The sequence below is a fragment of the Hypomesus nipponensis genome, chromosome 9 (assembly GCF_054491055.1).
Source record: "Hypomesus nipponensis isolate SF chromosome 9, ASM5449105v1, whole genome shotgun sequence".
Classification (NCBI taxonomy): domain Eukaryota; kingdom Metazoa; phylum Chordata; class Actinopteri; order Osmeriformes; family Osmeridae; genus Hypomesus; species Hypomesus nipponensis.
Genome location: NC_140369.1, coordinates 7,050,072 through 7,073,037, shown reverse-complemented (window position 1 = coordinate 7,073,037; position 22,966 = coordinate 7,050,072). Strand labels below are relative to the sequence as shown.

The 22,966-nt window shown below is 44.4% G+C and overlaps 1 protein-coding gene across 2 annotated transcripts in view; it reads left to right on the top strand.

Moving 5' to 3' along the window:
• The first annotated feature begins 3,492 nt into the window (after window positions 1-3,492).
• Window positions 3,493-22,966, top strand: part of suclg2 (succinate-CoA ligase GDP-forming subunit beta) — a 64,723-nt gene continuing 45,249 nt past the window's right edge. For both annotated transcript variants that reach the window (XR_014766582.1, XM_084705082.1), the window contains exons 1-2: window positions 3,493-3,632; window positions 16,716-16,857. Coding sequence is in view for 1 of the 2 variants with exons in the window: in XM_084705082.1 (XP_084561208.1) it covers window positions 3,549-3,632; window positions 16,716-16,857 (226 nt within the window). In the remaining variant the exon portion in view is untranslated. The remainder of the gene's footprint in view (window positions 3,633-16,715; window positions 16,858-22,966) is intronic.

Sequence of the window (22,966 nt, the reverse complement as noted above, 5' to 3'; positions counted from 1 at the left end):
AGTGCATTAATTCCTCGTCTTCCTGACTCATTTGGTATTCAGGCGGACAGAAAACAAGGCTTTCCTCTGGCTGCCTAATGCCACATAAATCTGTAAGCAAACACATTATAAAACATAGTGTGAAACTGTAGCTTTAACAGCTCCATAACAACTCTGGCAGCCATTTTGAAACTCTTATGAAGTGCTTGGAGAGCATATACATATATTCATGAAAGCATCATGGCACAGCCAAGTCACTGAGAGCAACTGGCAAGCTGAATCTTTTCTCTTCTTCACAGAGACAGAGAATGGGCACAGGAGTGTGGAATTAATCAAATAAAATGTACCTATTTGCATCGAGTGAGAGGAGACTGAGCGCTTTCCTGTAGACTGGGTGAGTGAGAGTTCGAGAGCAGAGTCTCTTTCCCTGGAAAGACAGGCTTTGTACAAGCAGAGGGGCCATGATCAGAGGGGTTCATAGTGTCCAGCCGCAGAAAGGAGCAAAGAGGATTTTTGGTAGGCCCTTTCTCTCTTTCTTGAACCTTGCTGAGGTAATGAGTTAGGTTGTCAATGTATCATTGAGTGCAAAATGGGGGACCCAAGATTATGTTTAAGCAATAAGCCCCAAGAGGCCGTGGTTTACGCTGATTTTAGAACAGGTAAGGGGAGTTGTAAGGCACGACGCAAAGCGGAGTACCAAAAACCCCCTTACCTGTTCTAAAATCAGCGTAAACCACGGTTTACGTTTAGTTTTAGAAAAGCAATAATTATTGCTTTTCTAAAACTGTTCCTACAAATATTTGATATGGTTTCATCAATAAAAATAATTAGAAACAAAATAGTTTAATAATAAACCGTCATTCTTCCGCTACTACAAAGTATAGTTCCTACATAAATCGTTGCCACGCAACAGCCAGATGGACATCTTTGCCGTCTTTTTCAATTTGAAATATTCGATGCGCAGTAATATGGAATGTTAAAGAATGTTATGAGGACAACCTGTGAGGTTATGCTGGATTTTACAATGGCATGGAACCCGATATAGCCAATCACAATCAAGGATGGGAACAACCAGTTTTAGAAACTCTTTTTTTAACCTGGGGTCAGAAAATGGGGTTAACAGACATATCAAATTGACAGTAAGAGAGAACAAGTTTAAAAAGTGATAGATATAGGGATGAGTGAGAGAGAGAGAGAGAGAGAGAGAGAGAGAGAGAGAGAGAGAGAGAGAGAGAGAGAGAGAGAGAGAGAGAGAGAGAAAGAGAACGAGACGAGAGAGAGAGAGAGAGAGAGAGAGAAACTAAGAGCGAGATAAAGGGAGAGACAGCGGACTCCACTGGGCAGGCCCCGAGTGTCAACCCCACGCAGCGAGCCCTGTGGGTTGTTAGTGAAGCCCCCCACTGGTCCGTAAGTGTGAGGGAGGGGTGAGAGCACACCGCTCTGTCCTCTGGGAGCTGTGGCTCACAGTCTGCAGCACTCTCAGTGCTTAAAGCTTGCAGAGTGGAAACTGACTATGGATTATTGAGGGAAACCACAAAGCACTTCAGCTGCCCCCACATTCACACTCTCCTCATGGGAAGGAACATGAGGAGTGGGAGAGGTGGGATGTGCAACATCATTATCACTCTCTCGCTGTTGGAAGGAACACAGGTGGAACAGGGAAAGTAGGAGTTTGTAGCATGCTCTCAAAAGACATGGTGAGAAAAGCTGTTAACTGTACACCAACTGTAACTTGTTGAAGTGTGTGCTCCTAAGGAACTGAATGGAAACATGGCCTTGTATGCTCTTCAATATAGCTGACAGGTTTACTATAGTTGACATACATCAATTTAGTTCCTCTGTGGCCACTGCCCATATGCTCTCCAACCCTATACCCTATTCCATTTTCCCTTTTTCCTTGCACTCTTTCATTTCCACGGTCACTGGTAACTTTCTTCTTGCTTTATTTTCTTTTGATACAGTAATTGTGAAATGTGTCCTTATACGTACAACATTATAATAGTACATATAGGTTCCAGTATAAAAAGTACCACATTATTCTAAATTGGATATTCCATTAGAGAGTCAAATTGACTGTACATGTCACTTGAACATTGGTACAAGTGACAGCACAAGTTACAGAATTTCCGATCGTTTTCACAAACTTCACAGCTCTGACTGATAACAAGCATTGACCTGGTAGGATATAGATGGAAACTGTTAGTTTGTTAATGAGAAAGTATTTTCATCATGTGAGTAACATAGCATGTCAGGAGAAGCATGTCGTTTTGCCCTCCAGGGACGAAACACAGACTTGTTCTGTAGGAGAGAACAACATCTAAATGAGAAATGTTGAATTGCATCAGTCAGGGGCATTGGTATTCTGACAGGCAGGTCCAACCGAGTGAAAAGTAAAAACCTAAAGCCTGAAATGTTCAAGTGAATCACCTGTCAATCACTCTAGTTGGGATCGTCTGTTGAATTTCCATGAGTTAAGATCCCAATTTATCACAACAATATGCCAAAGCAAAGGCATTATAATACATTAAGCACCATTTGTTGATGGTCTCAAATATTGTCAGACTGTCATCTTTACTTTAGTGTGACTCATAACATCATTAAGTGGTAGAAAAAGTCTTACACCCAAAAAGATTTAATTTGGTATAATGGATCACTGACTATCAAAGCTCTGCCTCACAAAGAGAGCATAAACATTAAATAAACATGAGGCAAACTCTTCCTTGTTTGCCACTGTAGAATGGTGCAAACTGACACGTCAAATGCAGAATAGATTTCAATTCAGCAGATTTGTTTATTTGACCGAAACAGGGTTGCAGAAAACACATTTATCTTGTACTTTTATCATTCCCTCCTCCCACCTTTGCTCTTCCTGCATCATCTGCTGATACTGATGATTTCTAGTGCGAGTGTCTCACTTCTCTCCCTCTCAGTGTGTCATAATCACTGATCTTTATGATCACTTTGCCCTCTTTGCCCTTTAAAGATGCCATGTGTAATGAGGGCTCTGGAGAACTGTGTGAGTGGGTTATTTGTCTATTCAGTCAAGTTCACACATCCTACGCATTCACTCATACCCCCAGACTCCTTACATCTACTGATCAGTGTCTGTCTGCCTCACAAGGTCACTGTGGGGATTGAGTTGGATAAATGTGAGCAGATGTTTAATTTACCAATACTCAAACTCCAGGTTTTTCTGTCGCATGGCTGCTGATAAAAATTACTTTTGACCATCAAAATGATGGCAATGATCAAAGTTTGATCTACAGTAATATCATATTTGTAATTTTAGCCTACATCATAATTTTGTATTTGTATTTATTTAGCCTACATTGAGAAAAAGTGTCTTTAGCGAAATCCTCATACTCTGTGGGGAGTTATTTGCCACCGCTAGGTCCGTAAACAATAAAAACGTTTTATTGTGTGGTATACACCTGGAACACGCCTGGAACGGGAGCAAAAACTGTTACAGGATGTGAGCAATTCCATCAAAACACCCACTTCCGTTAGCCGACCTATGAGCTCTTTGAATTGATAGCACATGTTTCTCCACTGCTTTCGTCGGTATTAATATGGCAGCATCCATGGCATCCCAGGCTGTAGTGAGAGCACTGCGTGAAACATCCTCCAAACACAGACTATTTGACAAATTTAAGGTACAACTTATTTTTTAAATATACATGTTTCGATTCGCATGTCACATGTGCTTGTTTATTTGGTTTGCGTTGGCTGTCATTGTAGCAAGCTAGCTAACTAGCACCATCTGCTTTCGTTTGACACTTAGTTACATATCAAAGTTAAAACTGTGACGCAACTATGTCTAACGTGGACGTTAGCTAACAGTTACAATTCGTGAACACCCATACTGTACCGTTGTCTTGTTTGTTTTTATGCTAGCGTTGTAATACAATATCCATTAATATTGTCCTCTTGGTCAAGTTTAGCGAGCTGAGTACAAAAGTATTGTAGCTACCTTGCTAGCTGCTTACTTAAAGTTTATTTGTAATCTATTGGATTGACTGATTTCTGTCTATGCAATCTGTGAGTCTAACTAGAGTGCTGCTTCAGCTAGTAAACTACCACCAGTCAGTGCTGTATAGTGTGGTGACAGTTGAAAATGACTGTACTCAGTGCTTCTTTGCATGATTGGTAGATAGATACCTTTGCACAGAAATCTGGAAGCTATGGACTTTGGCCTTGTTCTGCCTTGCGTTTCCATCTCTAGATATTGTGTTAATCGTGTCAAGGACAATGGGTTGCAGAGGCTCAAAAGTCTTGGCAAGGCCAATAGTGAAGTTTGGCTATAATTTCCTCCGCTGTTTTTAGGACAACCTCTGTTGTCTTAAAAAAAAATGAAGGTTCACTGACATACTTAGTGACAAGCAAGGGAGATCCAATGTTAAAATGTTATTCAAGTAGGTAAATCATATACTTTTTCCTGTTACATGCAGACATGAAACCCTTGAACCCAACTGAGTAGTTGGATTTTAGCTTGCTGATAATGGCCCCGAGGACGAAACCCAACTCACTGAACAACTGAGTAAAGGTCACAAGCTCACTGCAGCAGCTGAAACTATCCTCCCATGCACTATTTTATAGCATTTTTTTTTATTATTCAGTTGCATTGAAAGGTTTTCAAGTTAATTTCTCTAAAGAAACATATTTTTTATAATCATAGACTACAATTTCACTTATACAACATGGCAAACATTCCGGCAGTACTACTTGATGTTGTTGAACTGACTAAATAAATCATTGGCAGCAGAAAATATCAATAGAATCAAGGGCTGGCTATCTGTTGATAGTCAAAACATATACCTTGTTTTGAAGGGATACAAAATATCTGTGTGTGGTTGGACTTTAGTTTGTGAGACTACTGTGTGGTATTGTTCTTGTGCAAAATGATCTGCACAGTTTAGGCAAAAGTTAAATGTTCCTGGTTGTCATACCTGTCAACACTCCCGTTTTCGCCGGGAGTCTCCCGTATTTCACACCCATCTCCCGCCCCCTTCCCGTTTTGTAATTTCTCCCGTGAAACTCCCGTAATTTGTATGGCCAAACCTCATTATATAAATATTCACATCAATATATTATTTCAATGTTGTCCAGTTGCCAGATCTTGTATGAAACATATATATATATATATATATATATATATATACATATACATATATATACACATATATATATACACATATATATATATATATATACACACATATATATATACATATATATACATATATATACATATATATACATACATACATACATACATACATACATACATACATACATACATACATACATACATACATATATATATATATATAGCTGCAAATTAACAGTAGGCTACACAGTCGCGGACTGACCATTGGGAGCACCTGGAGAATTCCCAATGGGCCGAAGCACTTCTGGTTGCCTTATAAGTCGCTAGCCTTATATATTTTTTTACAACTAATACAAATTTCGTCAGAAGATTGAGCGACACGGTTGGCCAGCAACACGGTTGGCCGGCCCCCCTTTCCCCCAGGACAGTTGGTCTATTCCAAATGAACGTCTATGCACACAACAGTTACACAGACATATAGAAAGGTAGCTAGTAGAGACAATATAAAGATGGAAAACCAGGCCAAGAAACGTAAACGTAATTACCTTCACTGGACAATGTTTTACCAATTCAAAAGGCGGCTATGTTTGTTTGTTTTACATAAAGCCTCAAAAACTTTTTCGCTCAAATCAGCCACAAAAAATTCGCTCGCGCTCGCATTAAGCGTTGAAGTCCCTATAACTAGCATCAGGCACAGAAGTTGCATGCATTAGCAGGGCGCTCGCTGTGGTGGCGTATACGGGACCGGTTCTGGTGGGCCGGTCTGGATCAAAGTCCAGGGCCTATTTTTTACTCCCAGTCCGTCCCTGACAGTAGGCTACATGGACGGAGGAATTTAATGTCTTATCAGCAAGCCGCATCTCCCGGATTTTGGTACTCCAATGTTGACAGGTATGCTGGTTGTAACAACTTACTTAAAAAAAAAAACTTGCCGTGTTACTTCTCAGAATCAGTTCTCAAATAAGGACCGCCCACTAAGCAAGTTTTTAAAATTCTACATAATTAATGGGTTGCACTATGATCCCTTGCGTAACACAATCACCTGCGGTCTGCATAGACCCCCTAGTATAGTAGTTAGTCCAGAGTGCTTACAAAGCACATTTTTTCATCTGGATGGTATAATGAGACTGTAGTTGCTAGGGACTAGCTTTTAGAGAGTTCAGATAATGAGAAAGCACACAGTGCCAAGTTATATTAGGCAGCACACATCTTTATTTAAAATATCTTCTCTGGAGTTTTGTTGTTGACATTTGTATCTAAAGATGATGGATGCATATGAGATTAAAGTGTTACAGAAGTAGCCTTTTGGTCAGCCTAAGGGTTCACTTCTTGATATAAAACACATGGTGTAGCGTTGAATTTTTGCAAGTTTAGTGTTGTAACTTAGCACTGCTCTTTCTTTTGAATTACCGTATGTTTTATGTCTGCTTATGGGTTTCATCTACATACCATCCTCAGTGCAATCTGCAGAAACCTGGCTGTCTGCCAGTGCTCCAAACAATTCATTGCCTTACTCAGTGACCGAACGCCTTGACTTTTACGCCACCGCTTTGCCCAAGGTGTGAACTGTTACAAAACCTCAAATCGTTAAAATGGTATCTTCTCTGGACAAAGCATGTGCTTCTTCTGATACCGCCCGCCCTCCCGTATTTGTGGATGTGGCTGCTTCAGACAGTTAGGACTATATTATTTGTCTGTGGCACATTATCATAGCCTAGTTTGGTTGACAGACACCTATTGTCACAGGTTTGCTCAACAGGGTATTACTTTTACTACGATTTTGTCAATAGCAACGTGACAAATATTCCAGATGGAAACTGAATGCTGTATGAGGTGCATCATATAATGGAATGTGCTGCTTTATTTCTTCCTAAAGTCAAATCTGTAGAGTTCTTGCCTGCACAGCGAGATAATCCTCAGGGCTGTTTTTCGTCTCACACGGTACTGAATTTGTGAATGTTTGCTGCGTTTTTGAAGGTGTCACAGCTCTGTGGCCCCATAGTGCTGCAGCCCTGCGTTGTGGAGGGGGGGGGGTGAACGGGAACGGAGGTCTGCTCAATGAGACTCTGTCCTGAATATTTTACTGAGGGGGTGGAGGGCCTGCGCGCTGCGACAACTGCTGCTGGAACTTCAAACGGCGGGCAGCATCCCCATCTGTCTACAGCAAGAACACATTTCCATTTCCTCCCCGCAAGGGATACAGTAGACCAAGTTAGCTCCTAACTGGATTTGAATATCGTTTCGCCAAGGTTAATAGTCATTTCTGTAGCTCGTAAGAGATGTTTAGCCGTTTTTCAATCATTTAGACCGGCTATAATCATTTGGAATATTTGGCAGCTTCGAAAGTGCAGAAGCAGTGACATCAACCTTGGCAATCCTGTTCATTTTTCTGATGTGTGAAGTATTGAGTTATGCTGCAATTACTCAAATAAATGGCTGATTCGAAATGTGTTGAGTTAAAAGAGAAAGGTAAAAATGCTATTTAGTTCTGGAATTTAGCTCGTTGGAGATTAGGACTACCATCATATGTGTTTAGCAATGAGCCTTCTCACCTCACCTCGTCTCCTCCAACTGTTATCTTTCTTCTAGACTTGGCACCTGTATATGGGGATTCCTACGATTGTTTCCTATTAGCTATGCTAATTGCTAAGGTACTATCTGTCAGTGCCTCAGCCAGGGTTTGTTTTTCTCGTAAGCCTGTCTGCTTGAGATTAGGCCCCACCCAGCCGAAGACTTGCCGACGATGCGAATCACAGTGATCTTAATCCTTGTTCCATGCTCCACTGCTCCTGCCTCCCCTTTAAGTTGACCACAGCCATGCACCCACAGGCAGACGTCACCCCTCCCTCCTCCATGCTCTAATGGAGCCTCTTAGCTTCCCCCTCTGTCATGGAAAGAGCTCAGGCATGACCTTGGCTTCTGCTCATAACCAACCAGAAATGTGGTGAGGGTCGGGCCTTTCATTTATTGGATGGGAGGTGCAAGAAGTGAGTTAATTCATCACTCGGTGGCAATCCGTCCTCAAGAAATATGGAAATATCCAAATACACGGACTGCCTGTAGGGTTGTAATTTCTTTCAGTGCATGGCGATTGTGTTTGCGGACTCTTGTTTGGCTGGGTTAGTTTGTGTGGTGTGAGTTTTGTGTGGTGGTCCACCTGCCTTGATTTGGTTGGTTTGGCCCACCAGGTCATGATGTGGGTCCTGGCTATGACCATGGGTTACAGTCAGAAAGGCAGTCGACAGCTAGAGAAGGAGATACGCCATACTGGGCAAGTGCCATTAGCAAATTGAACTTAAAGTTTTAAATGAAGCCATCAGATGAAACCGTTCAGATGAAGGAGGCGCATAAGGGTATCAGACATGTGAAGAAGTGTTGAACGCAAGTTCTGTTAACAACTTCCAAATACTTCATTAATTGAAAGAAGCAGAATGTCTGGTTTTGTCCAGAATTACTGGAACTTTAATTTTCATTACAACCTAAATGTTTCATGGTGCATACTAGTGCTACTTTGGATGTTATATGCCTGTGGAGATTTACAGATGATTCACATTGGCCTGTTTGTGTTGCAAATTTAAATCAATTCTGCCTTTTTGCTTCCCATATCCTTAAGTGTGTGTGTCACCTCTATCACTGCTAACTATGCAGCAGCTGTCTAATTACAATGCAGCCTATCTTTATGAGTCAAGACCAAGTAGCAAACGGCCTCCTCATTAGTGGAAAACATTTTACTGCAGTCAGGACGGCAGTGATTTTTATCTCCGAGTGTGCCAGTCTATGATTCTGGCTCAGCTTGTGTAGGACTAAGTGGACACGGATTAAGGTCCTCTTTAAACTCTGCCCGGATGGTTAGCTAAATGGAGGGAGAAAGAGGCATGAGTTCAGAACCTGAATGGGAACAAATCAATTAGGTACAATCGGTGAACTGGCAATGTGTTAATTTCTTAAACATTTGATAATACCCCTTAAGGAGCAACCCGCTTAATTAACTCTGAGGCTGTTCGTCGGTGCTAATTAGGTGGAGTCATTTCAAAGGGGTTAGGGCCTGGCTATGACTAGTAATGAGGATTTTAACCCTGTGAGACACATGGGGACGATACACTATTAAGAGCTATTCAGACTTCTCTGGAAGCTGATGGGTTTTTATGTAATTGGGGTTAAGTTCAGACCTACAGACAATTTATCTGTAAAGGTGTTTGGTAAATATATAAAATGACTGAATGTGCTCCTTCTAGGCTATGTGGAGAATCACTGCACAACTTGCCTAGCTTTTAGCATCATTCCCAATCGAAAAGTCACTGGAGATATTGAGAGAGTAGAGTATCTTTTCAAAATACTACTTTTTAACAAAATACATTGATTGTTGTCCAATAAGCTTCTCTTCCTCCTCCCAAAGCAAGGCCGAGTTCTACGCCTGTTTACAGGGAGTTTCCCTGTTGTTGGAGAGCATCTGTATTTTCATGTTATTTGCTATGACTGACGAATCAATTCTGCATGTGAGGGGTGAATGAGCGATGAAGTTGGCCTCTGTCTCGGTCTTCTACGGGGTATTGATTTTCCTCCTCTGCCGTTTTGCATGGTTCCTTTACTTCATCTATCAATGCTCGGTGTTAAATAGGTCAGTGTAACTGTAAGCTCTATCCTCCATAGGTTTATTAGGAATGACCTTTCCTCAATCAAACCATGGCTTTATGTAGGGGTATCAGGCTTTATGTAGGGGTATCAGGCTTTATGTAGGGGTATCATTATTTGACATTGATACATTTACATTTAGTCATTTAGCAGACGCTCTTATCCAGAGTGACTTACAGTAAGAACAGGGACATTCCCCCCGAGGCAAGTAGGGTGAAGTGCCTTGCCCAAGGACACAACGTCATTTGGCATAGCCGGGAATCGAACTGGCAACCTTCTGATTACTAGCCCGATTCCCTCACTGCTCAGCCACCTGACTCCTGATAAGATGCTTACTAGGCTGTTTGTTGATTAGTGGTAGCACTCCAGACCATGGCAGTAGCTTCTGTCTTTCTGCGAGCTGAACACAACTTTCTTGCTGTGTCAATCCTTTGTTTTGTGCTAATGTCACTGCCTGAGTAGCAAAGCAGCAATGCCCTAAAGTTCTAAGGCCGATCGGTGAAGGTGATGGGCTGCTTTGTAAGCTTGTTCAGTAAATGAAGGCTTATGACTCTAATAAACGTCCCTGGGAATCAGAGAAGCCTATCAGAGTTAAATAAAACGGGGGACATTCTGACATTGAGCCTTCCTTTTAATAATAAATCAAGCTCCTCCAGACTATAATTTGACTCCATAAACCTTGAAAGGGACAAACTGTGAAAAGGTGGGTCTTTTTCTGATGGTCACTTTGTACTGCACTTCCATCTGGGTGTGTCAGTAGGCAAACACTTGGACTACTCATTGACATTGTGTGACCCTATTTCTCCAAAACAGAAACATACTGCGCATGGTAAGCTCTAGTCTGAGCCTCTTGAGAGTAGACCTGATGGTGCTTTTTACCCTGACTTTGCTGAAAGCCATATGGAGGAGAGAAATCTAAGAGATGGGGGCGGGGGGAGCGTTCTTCACCCGGTGCATCAGTGACACTGACGGTGCAATGTGATGTAGCTGCTGCCACAGCACTGACTGTCCTCTCCATGTCTTTGTGTACGACACTCTGAGCGTTCTGTGGCCGTATGGGCCATGCGAAAAGACGAGCCTTACTCAGCGCTTTCAACTGCTTCAACAATAGTTGACTACGACTACTTTTTTGAGTCACTTTTGAAGGTAAGAACATGACTGAAGAGGCTAGCTTTTGTTAAAATACTGAGTAGTTGACGCTAAAATAGACGTTTCCTAGATTAATGTAATTTATACTGTTTCCCACAGAATTAGATTGTTTGTGGTGGTAGGCAGGGGCGGAGCCAGATGTAGTAAACAGGCTTAGCCCTAACCTAGGGGGGTGCTAGTAATGAATCTTGCCTAAGGCACAAAATGTGGTAGGACTGGTACTGCTTATAAGTCAAGTCTGTGAGGGTGGACATTGGGATTGGGCCTAACCGTTCGTAAAATCCGTGGTGATTCTCTGACTGTCTTTTTTCTGAGGGAAAAAGCTGTTCGTCCAGTGCATTGATTCAGAGCATGGAGAGAGGGAGCTATTCACAGACGGATGAAAGAGAGAGAGGCCCCCCTTCCCCATCTATGCTTTCCTCAACATTGGGCTTGTTGATGATGAAGGCCCTTCTTAAACCCAACAAGCTTTGTCAATTGGATGAGAAAAGTGTATTAGTGGCCCAGGTGATGCAGCCTTGTTTTTAAAGTAAAAAATAAAAAAGGTGTTTGCCATTACACACTCTTAACATTCTGTGATGACAAACTTGACATTCAAATCATTCAGCTCACTCCCATGAAAACAGGAATTATGAAATGCTTCAGCATCTTCACACCCTATCTGGAACCCAGTGACAACATCTTTACAGATACACAAGACTGAATGCTAAAACCTTCCACTAAACATTTAGAATTGAATTCTAATCAAACCTCACTGTGGGGGTTTGTGATGGGGACTGCCCCACACGGAGGATCCTGTCTGGTTGTGTGGCAAGGCTGAAGACCAGGGGGTTTCCTTCTCTAGTCCAGTGATATGCCTGGACTTGGCAGCCCGGTTTGGGTGCACAAATCGTCATTAAATGTGTGTTGTTGTTGTGTGTTCTCATTTGTAATGAAGCTCATTTCAAAGTTCTGTAGTGAGAGGGGAGATGGGTTCACTGATGCATATCCTCAGAGGTTAAGTCTTCCAGTTGTAATTTCCAGGAGCAGAGTTATTGCCTTTTATGTTTTATGACTCTGCCGCAGAGGAACATTCTCAGAATGAATGAGACCTGCTCCCCGTGCTCTCCCTTTTGTCACGCCACTTAATGAAGAATCTAGCTCAGTCCTCCCTCCCCTCCCTCCCTCCCTCCCTCCCTCCCTCCCTCCCTCCCTCCCTCCCTCCCTCCCTCCCTCCCTCCCTCCCTCCCTCCCTCCCTCCCTCCCTCCCTCCCTCCCTCCCTCCCTCCCTCCCTCCCTCCCTCCCTCCCTCCCTCCCTCCCTCCCTCCCTCCCTCCCTCCCTCCCTCCCTCCCTCCCTCCCTCCCTCCCTCCCTCCCTCCCTCCCTCCCTCCCCTCCCTGAATTGCCTGTGTGTGTTTATGGCTGTCCCTGTGTGAGGATCCTGTGTATGGCAGCAAGCCGGCTGCAGACTGGTATTTAACGTTTCTGGCTAGGTTGCCTCCTGAGCGCTGATGAAGATAATTACTGTAGAGTGAAAGTCCCAGGGGACAGCAGCTGCCTGCCTGCCTGCCACCACTTACTACTGTCTCCTGGGGCACGCCTGCAGCATATCCCTCCGCTGCCACTGCCTCACAGAACTTATGACTTACACAACTTCAGCACTACCAAGGCCGACTACCGCTAGCTACCATCCTGGGACTCTGTATGCTTTCTTAAGAGATTTTGGCGCGAGGACAAGCTCGCAGGTTATTTTTATTCCCCAAATAAATATAAGATGAATGTCTCCATCATGCAGGTGATGCTCTGCATCCATGCTGCCTTTTGCATTGTCTTGTCAAAGTCTCGACTTGCATTTGTGAGCTGAGATGAGCATGAAAATCGTCAATATCTTATGCAGTTGGTCTATAGTGTGAACAATCTGCATCTGTTTTGAATGTCTGTTACGCCTACTGGGAGATATAGGCCACAACGCTCTCTATCTCCAAATATTAGGGTTCCTCGATCACCTCCGTCTCCGGGAGCGAGGGATGCGTAACAACGCGCACGTGTTTAGTCCTCGGCTGGAGCCAATTCTGTTTATGTATTTAAGGTGTGAGTTTGTGTTTGTCATTTGTCGGGTATTGTCACGTTTTTATGTTTCATAATATGTAGGGCATCAGGATTGTCTCTTAGAGCTCCACTGGATACAAGCGTGATTTGTGTCCGTTTTTTTGTTCTTTTCTAAGAACACCTAAGTTTGTTGGCTGTCTTGTTTTTGCCGATGGACATCCATTAAAACCACAACCTCCTGCATTCACATCCGTCTGCTGTCTTCGTTCAACTCAATTGCATTGTGACAATGTCAAAAGAAGACAAACTTATGACATAGGGCTATAGGAAAACCAGCGTTGCTATGCCAAATAGAGATGTGCTGCCTGTGACGGCCTGTTTTAGTCTAACAGTGCATGAGACTTCACTGTCACTTCAGTAAGCCCAGAATGTATTTTCAGCTTAGTGCAAGCAGAGTGCCTTTAACCATACCTGTCTGCATGTGGCCGCAGTGATACAAAAGGCCGGCTGAGCAGTGGTCCCGTGGTGAAAAGGCAGGCTAATCCAAATGCTATCTGGGAGTGTGTGACAGTTGGAAGTGCTGTATCCGGGTCTCTGCACTGTGTTCTAAAGTGCTGTGGGTGTCTTACTCCTCTATGGTTTGGCCCAAGGTAACTGTCAGTGCCTGAAGGAAGGCCTGTAGCCCAATTTCACATTCAGAAGCTGTTATTTTCCCAGCTTTTTCTTATCTCTCCTCCCCTTTCCATCCTTCTGCATGCTCTTTGACAGAATAGCAATTTTTGATGGGCCTGAACTAAGTGTAACCTGCCACCTCTTCTCCAACTGTTTAGTAGGTGCGGCTGTGGAATCCAGTCTGGTGCTTCAACGTTAAGGAGCGTTAACTTCCCGTTTCTCCCACACCGAGGCAGTGCTGTCAGTTCTGATTCATGTGGACTCACTGCCCTGCACCAGGGACTGACTAATTGCTTTCCAAAGAATGCTCCATTTAGCCCAAATATCTCGACATTGGTGGTGGTAGTGTTTCAGGATTGCCTTTGAAAAAGGTGGGGTCGGACCCTTTCTTGTGGCCTGGGCTGGTGGCATTCTACCTGTCAGTCAAGTGCCACATCATGGGGCTCCCCTGCCCTCCCCTCACCTCCCCTCCCCTCCCCTCCCCTGCCCTCCCCTCCCCTCCCCTGCCCTCCCCTCCCCTCCCCTCCCCTCCCCTCCCCTCCCCTCCCCTCCCCTCACCTCACCTCACCTCCCCTCACAACACAACCAGCAGTGTTCAGTCTACAAGGTGATTGAGGCGTAGAGTGAACAGGGACTTGCAGAGTAGCCCAGAGATAACCCCTGGCTGGTCCAATAGGCACACAGAACAGGGGAACTTGTTCCTGCTGGCCTTGGAGCTGTAGGATATGTTCCGCTAAAGTGAAGTGGACAAGTGGGTTCAGGAAGGAGGGAGGGGAGGATAGTCTGTGGTGCAGTTCAAGGAGAAGAGAATGATGCACACACACAATAACTGTCAATCACACACACACAGACACACAAACACACACACACGGACACACACACAGACACACAGCTCAACCCATAGAATGACCCCTCGTCTGGTAGAAGCCATCTGCACCAGGTGGACATTAGGACCCAGGAGCACTCCTCTGAAAGGGAGAATGCCCCCTCACCCTCAACACACCAATTTACAATCCTCAATGGGAAATTCAGGTTTTTTGTGTTTCTTGCCCAACTCACAACGAGGTCAAGTCTCTTTGTCTTTTCCTCTGAATAGCTTGAACGTCTTAATACTGTGCTCAGGAGGAGAGCAGACGCTATTTCAGTGGAAGCCATGCTGAAGAAATTCATTTTAAATGCTTAATGTGGGGCTATTTTAATTTCTGCCCTGCCATTGAACTCCTCCAGACTCCCAAGAGACATGCAGGTTCTAAACGTTGCCTGGCGTGGGACGCTGTTTAGGAAAGCTCCAGTCATGCGCTGGGAAACCTCCGAAAACTGAACATGTTCATCAAAACATGGTCTATCCGTAGGCCAAACTCAGGCCAAACAACATGACTCACTGATGGCCTTCATGACTGTATTCACTAGTGCAAGAGAGAGAGAGAGAAAGAGGGGTCCGATCTGTACAAGCAGTGTCTCCCCTTTCTGAGAAAGCAGGGCATTTAGGTTCTAATGAAGTCTCTAGTGCTGAGTGAGTTAGAGGTGCCTGTTATGGGGAAAGCATGCTAAACAGGCTGACAGACTGTTTTCAACATGAGTGGATTACCACTCAATGCATCCCACTGTGTGTTGAACCATCAGAGACGCGCAAGCATTCTGGATTACGAGGAATATTTCCTTCTAAGAAGGACTACACCAATGGAGGATTGGCCTGGATGTAGGCACACCATATCACTGATTATTACTCATTCATGGATAACTGCCACGCATGCATTTATTAGGAAGGTTTTTTATATGTTGGCCTCTCCTCAGAGCCGGGGGGGGTTAAACAGGGTCAGAGTTCCCAGTCCTTGATGACAATGAGCTGCGCTACATTTCCTCATCCTCCCTCTCTTCTCTCCTCCTCATGAATGATGGAGAGCCTCCCTGCTTCGTTTGAAAAGCACGTTGTGGCCTTGTCAAGACCCTGGCACCCCCAAGTCAGACTGAAGCTCCCTATCTGCCCTCCCTCCCTTCCCCTAGCCCCCCTTCTCATGTCAACATTCATATTTAAAAAGGGGACGTCTGCAACAGGACTTGTTGGAACAGCTCCTCAGTCTTAGTTGCACTTGAAGACGTTTGCCTTCATTATTCATGGTGAGGGGAGGGGGGGGGGGAGTGGAGGGGGGGGGGGGGGGAGTGGAGGGGGGGAGGGGATCTGAGTGGGATTAAAGTTGCTGGTGTCACACAAGCACTTTTATGTGGTGTTGTCGTAAGTAACTAGAACGTCTTTTAATTGACACAACTTACCTTTTTAAGTCGTAAGAAAACCGATTGTTTACACAGACTCACCCCGCTATATGTTGTACAGCACTGAAGCTGACTTAATCTTCTTATGAGGACACGTCACCGAGACACAGAGTAACAGTCCAGCCAAGAAATCTCCAGCCTATTGAAGTGAGACACAATTAAGAAGGACAGCACCCCAGGAGATGAGAATACATGAGGACTGTTGGCCTAATTATTTTGTATTAATTCCTGTTCAGACTGTTCCCCTGTCTGGATCGGCATTGTGCTCCTACATCAGTGTTTCAGTATTCCACCTCAAAGGCTTTCTAATCTTTGGACAGATGAGCTCAACACAGACCCACTTCTTTTTTTTTTCCTTCATCTCGAGCGATAGCTGAGGGGAAAACCAACCTTGAACCCTGCTATTTACTTTGCATTCCCTGCTTCCTTTATGGTGATGGCTTTGTTTTCCTTAACGATGTCAGTATGCACTGTGAACGCTCACACTGGAGGTAATAGGCCCACCTGACTGCACAGGGAGAGTCTAACCTTAACACAGGCACTGCACATTAAAACCAAATGTCTTTTTAATAGTGGCAACAGCTGGAGCTGACAGCCACTGTGTCCGCTGACTGAGCAAACGGCTTTAAAGCAGCCTGCTGTAGGCCTGTCTGACTGGAGCTCATTACTGCCGAAGCAAAGTGTGGAGGAGAGAACGAGGGAGAGGAAATGAAGCTGGAGAACGACAAGCTGAAATAGAGCTGTCCTGACAGCTTTTATTTAGGTCCTGGTCCTACCACATGCATTTCTTTGTCCCCAAATTCTTTAGGAACAAGTTCTTTTATTTTTTCTTCTTCTTTGGTCTTTGTATAACCTATTCCCCCCCCCCCCCTCCAGTGTGCGAGGCTGAGCTCCAGACGATGGCTCAACCTGCAGGAGTACCAGAGCAAGAAGCTGATGCAGGAGAGCGGGGTGACTGTCCAGCGCTTCTACGTGGCAGACACAGCCTCCGAGGCCCTGGAGGCTGCCAAGAGGCTGGGTGAGTACCGGACACCGCCATGTGAGCGCGCTCAGTAGATATATGTCAATGTTTATAGCTCATTTGCTGTCCCCAGTTTTGTGATCGTAGCAATGCTCCACCCCCACATAACAGCTGTGGCTGGGCCTAATCCTGGCTGAAATGTTATCAAGTGTAATCAAGTGTTTATATGGTTTGTTTGGGGGGGGGGTCTTGTGACCATGCCTGTCTCATTTCTCATTACTCCACTCAACCACATGACTATGTTTCACACTCTTTCCATTTCACTTTCCCTCTCTGCTTCTGTTTCCCCCTGTGATGTAATTGTAGCCATGCTCGTGCGTGCACGTACGCAGTACACACACACACACAGTGATCCTCGTGTACCAACTCGTACCTCAGCCTTATATTTTATTCAGTGCTCTCACAACAACCAACTCTGCCTGGTGGAATCCATCTTGTTGCCCAATGAGATGCTGGGCTCTGAGGGAGGGGCTGCTGGCTGGGTGATGCACTTGGTGCCCAGGCCCTGATGCTGGCCAAGATAAACTGAGGAGGATCGCTCGGTGACAGTCCTGCTTGTGACAGAAGGCTGGCCACGGCTCAGGCCCCACTTCCAGTCCTCCACAGACCCCCCCCTCTACCCTCAGCCTGTGGTTGCTCTTATATCCGCTTATCCGCACAAGTTCACAAAACGGGACTTGCTGTCCTGTTGTGGAAATATCTGTGTGTGGCAAAGTTCTGTACTGCTGATTGCTCAATATGAAACTAGTGATTGCTCAGTATGATAGCGAGAGGCCCTGATTATGCCTTATTTGTCTATGCCTGTGTTTGGCTCTCTCTGTACAGTAATGCCGTAGAGAGATGGGGCGAGAGAGAGAGAGAGAGAGGGAGAAAAGGATTGTCGCTTTTAAGATGTCATCCGGAGCCAACACCGAGTTGCCCTGTAGCTCCCTGTAGGGGCAGGAGAGAGGCAGCAGAGAGGCAGCAGAGAGGCAGCAGAGGGGCGGGAGTGGGGCAGGGAGTGGGGCAGGAGAGAGGCAGGAGTGGGGCAGGGAGAGGGGCAGGCTGGCTGAGGATAAGCGCTTCGTCAGGAACGCCTCTGGAGAGAACCAGGGCTGCTGCCGCTCCACAGGGGGGTGGAGGTGACCAAGCGGGACTCAAATGGATTTATGTGTGATGCTGATATACCACTGCGATCCCTCCGTCCCTTCCACACACACACACACACGTTCGCACACATACTTCCTCTGCTGGGCTCAGTTAACCATGAAGCAGTGAAGCTGACAGCTCAATTGGTGCTGGGGGTTCTACAGGTTCATTCTACACACCAGCACAGCTGAGCAGAGTCTCCAAGTAGAGCCTGATTGATTAGACCATTAACACTCGGGAGAAGTAACTTTGAGGGGCTTTTTTTTATCTGAAGCATCAACTGGCTTCAATCAATCCCACGGCCTTTTGTTTTTTTTGCTAGATTCAACTGCGGTAGAGAGTAATATCATCACAGATGGCCGATTCCTAACTAGCCAATCTCTCATATAAAGTGGAGCCACTTAATGGCCCCCATACAGGGAGTGTTGAGTGCCAGGCGCTTAAAAGGCCTGTTTGTTTGTGTGTGTGACGGACAGACAGCTTTTCGCCTGCGCCGAGCTAATGACCCAGTGACACCTGTCTGTGTGTGCAGGGAGAACAGAGGCTTCCCAACACCCCCTGCTGAACCAGAGTATGTAACTCTTACTGTCCCACTGACAGTGTGTCTCACTCTTTCTGTCTCCGTGTCTCTCTTTCTCTCAAACCTTTTAAGCCTCATGTCTTTCGAGGCTTTAACTCGCTGTTTTGCCATTTAGAGTTTGAGTGGCTTCAAGTCATTCAGGAGAAACCTCCTGATTGGGAAAATACAGTGCAAACTTTCACAGATTCTGTTAACCGTCTCAATGAATCAGACAGAAGGGTCTTCATGGTGTGGTAAATATGGCACCTCATTCAGCATAAGCAATGCATCACCTGGTGATGTTTGTCATTTGAAAGCCTGTTTGGCTCATGTCGTCATATGAATATGAAAGAGTGTCATCTTTTGGCAGCTTCAATAGACGAAATGCCTTATCGATAATGATATACAGTGCCACTCTATGGAAGGCTGAGCTATCATTTCCCGCAAATGGAAATGTGTTTTCCAACAGGCTATATTCAAAAGCTGTGCAGGATTTGATATCTTGCCATTTTTTAGATATGATCGTACGTCACGCAATAAATATAGATTTGTTTGTATACCTCCTTTTCTTGATCTACACACACACACACACACACACACATCTGTTTCTGACAGCCAATGAGCATGTGATTAAACAGGCCACTTTATATATCTCCACCCTGTTGACAGATGCGTCATTGAGTAAATCTTGATGGATTTTCCTTCAGAATTGTAAATAAAACTAGACGCCTAGTTTAGACACCTCATGGGCTGCTTGGCTCCTGTCCCCAGAGCAATGATCAACAAACCAGAGATTGAAGTAGAACATGGTGTGATTTATATCTCCACCACATTGTTTAATGAATGAGACATGTATGTTTACGCACACCAACATACAGTATTACTTTTAACACCAATCACAAATTCCAGCTCGGTTTCATTGTTGGGAGAAGTGCAGCCTAATGCTGTCTTCACACCGAACGCAAAGAAAATTATTTGCACGACGATCAATCAATGCAAACACACAAATTTGCGCAATTGTACGTTTTCAACTCGAGCGAAAAATGTGTGTGTGACACTGTGTTGCTTAAGTTGATCAATGAACAGATGTCACTGACGTTTTAGAAGAAATAGAGGGCAAGATTATTGTAGTTGTCTGTGGACATCCTCTGTCAAACGACACTACTTTGTATTTGTTTATGGTAGTCATTTCGGACATGGTTGACGCAGGGCGTCCCGTTGTCCTGGTGACGATAAACAGATGTGTGGGACAGTTCAACACAGACTTAGGGACGACTGCAAGACAATAGACCATAACAATATTAAAAAAAAAACACAGTGAATGGAGAGGGGAGAGGAGGTCTGAGAATCCTAAAAAAAGTGTAGAAGCAGAGCAGAGCACAATAGAGTATAGTAGAGTCATCATCAAGTACTCATTAATGATGCAAACCTATTTTTGAAGAATAATCTCACATATTTTCAACCGTAAGAAAGTTTTTTTTTTTTTTCAAACCTGTAAACTTTTTGACGACAGCCACACCAAGAATTGTGTTAGCCCCATCATGAATCAACCTGGAAAATTGTGTATTCTATTGTGTATGTATTCACATTGAAATTCCTGCATTGATTTGAGCCCCACGACTGTCTGGATTACTTAGAGTTTTGGAAATAACTTGGACCCATGTCAGAATGTCAATGCAAAAACACAAGAATTTAAATTTTGGGACAGGTCAAGTACAGTTTGGGACAGTTAATTTTGCACTTTGGGACTGTCCTGAGGCAGTGAGGGGGAAAAAGTTAGTTGCGAGCCCTGGGTTAACAATGAAAATAAAACTGTTGGCTCCTAGCAATTCGCGCAAATAAACATAAATCAACGCAATCAAGCAAGCAAAACATTTCTTCATTCGTACGAATAATTTGCTTCACTTTCGGTGTGAACACAGCATAAACTATACATCTTAATTCAGCACTGCATAAATAATTCTTGACATTTTATCTACATCTGTATTCATCATAAATACGATGTGTATGTGAGGTGTGGGGTGACTCCTCATTGATAGATTGTATTGTCCTTTGTCTGCCATGTGCATAGGGTCTACGTAGTTTGGTCTTTATCAAAAGGTCTAGGGTCTGGATTTCTGGTAGGATTCCCCACACATCCTGTTCTGTCAGGAACGCCCCAGATTATATCAGAATACAGCCATCTGTCTCCACTAACGTCATTCCTTCCACTCTAGATCCTGACACCTGTAAGAGCTCTCCAGCACCGTCTCTGCATCTCTCTCTTGCTTTCTCTCCGTCTTTCTGCTTTCACTCTCTCTCTCTGTCTCTCTTTCTGTCAATGTACTTATCTTTCTCTGTCTTTCGTCTCACCGCTCCCCACTACTCCTAACAGTTTCACTTTCTTGATTATTCTAAACAGGCAGAGGGGTAAAATTAACAGAGATAGGAATCTATTAATTCATTTTTGCAGGTCTATGAATATGCAGTGTAAACACACTTAAGTTTATGCATGACAGGTAAATCTCATGTGTGCTTATTAGAAGGGTGCTCAGTGCGATTTTTCTGTGTGTAGCCTACGAGAAAGGCGGCTTGACATTAGCTCAATTCTTTGATGAGGCAGGTATAGTGTGTGTACATACTTCAACCCACTCAGCCATTGATGTGGTGATCCAGTTGTCTGGTGTGGTTACTTGACACTTCTGTCGTCACGTGGCACGAAACATCTTGTGTTCCTACTTAAGGGGAAAGATTCAGGAAGTTACACAGCGAGGTTTGCATCAGTCCTTACATGATTGGCTAGGTCCAGATACACCGTTCCTCTGTTTTTATACTGATACAACTTCCATGTTTAAAGAATGAAACGGTTCTGACTAACCTCGGGTTAGTTCCCAGTTTTCTGGAAGCCTGTCTATTTTCTGAGGTTGATGATTCAGCTTGCCTGTCTTGAAATACCTTCAAGTACCTATTTTTAAGGTAGTGTTTGAACCTTGGATGCACAATGCATCAGTCAATATTACTGAGCCATCTTGGTAACTATTAAAGATGACGAATGGTTTGTTGGGATCCTAGTGCCTTGGGGGCAGTGATAATATTTCTTGGAAGAGTCTGTGGTATGGTGCAAAACAAAATGCGGGTTGGCTGGCTGGTAGGCTGGTTGGCTGATTGGGCGTAGAGTTTGGTTTCCACCCTGGGCCAGGCTGGGGCTGCCGTGTGACATCAGCTGGAGTGGACCATATGCTTCTCTTTCGACCCACCACTCTGTGGAGCCTGCACCATCTGTCACGTCCCTCTAGCACCACCACAACTTCCATGCCACCCTGCACTCACAGACCCTCCTCAGTCATGCGTGACTCTCGCGTAATCACATCCCTGTTGGTCCATGTTCAACACGTCTGTACAAACCACCACCATGCTCTCCCTGCATTGTATATTTATTTACACCCTTGTTTTGAAATCACTTCTCCTTCGTGGAGGAAGGCAAAGTCTTTTGAAGGCATCTAGCTGCCATGTAGATGTTGTCTGCTGTCAGCTGGTTGGTCCCTCTTGTTTGCTCTGTGGAGAGATAAAAGACTTTCGGATCTGATAACTTCTCCCGTTTTCAGCGACAGTAGAGCATGTGCTGTTAGGCTTAACTTGGCAGTCCAACTGTGTATGTTTGTGTGAGTCCCGATGTGTTTGCCAGTGTGTTTGTCTTCATTTTCTGTTTGCCAATGAATATTCCATTTGTTCCCAGCTTGTGTGTTTGTGTATCTATGTTTTTGTTTGGCCTAACACGCACAATCTTTCATAAAGCTTGCAGCTGCGGCCAGCTACAGTAACCAAACACACCCAGGCCTCTGAATCTTAATAGCATGTGTTTGAGGGAAAGGCAAAACAACATCCCACCGCTAATACAAAAATCTGTGACTTTATGGATCATAACAGAGCCTAATTACCAGCTCTGACTTGTTGTTTCTGTGGTAGAACAATTGGAATGTCTCTCAAATGATTGTGTAAATCCATTCAGTGGAGTGTGAGTTGAGTTTCAGGGACCTCACAAATCAAAATGTAATTTCAGTCTGCTGACGTCTGGATGGTATTGATATCGCGGGTGGCACTTTACCGTCATTCACACTTTTTGTCCACTGCTTTGTCGTTGCAGCACTTGTTCAGCCAGAAGATATGGCACCATTATTTGGGTAATGTTGGCGCAAAATTGCATGTTTTTATTAGAGCTATTCTATGCTCCATTGAGTAGTAAATTTGTAAGGAGGAATACAGTGTTTCATCTCGTTCTCTCTGCAGTGCATTTTGTCCTTGTTTTTAAGTCCCAACATCTGGCCTGATGCGCCCAGTGAGGCCCAGCCCCATTCTGTATCTCTTCTATTGGGGCCTTCTCCTGGGTATAACACATGCTGATTAGGAACCATGCCTGGATCGTTTCCTACAACACTAGAA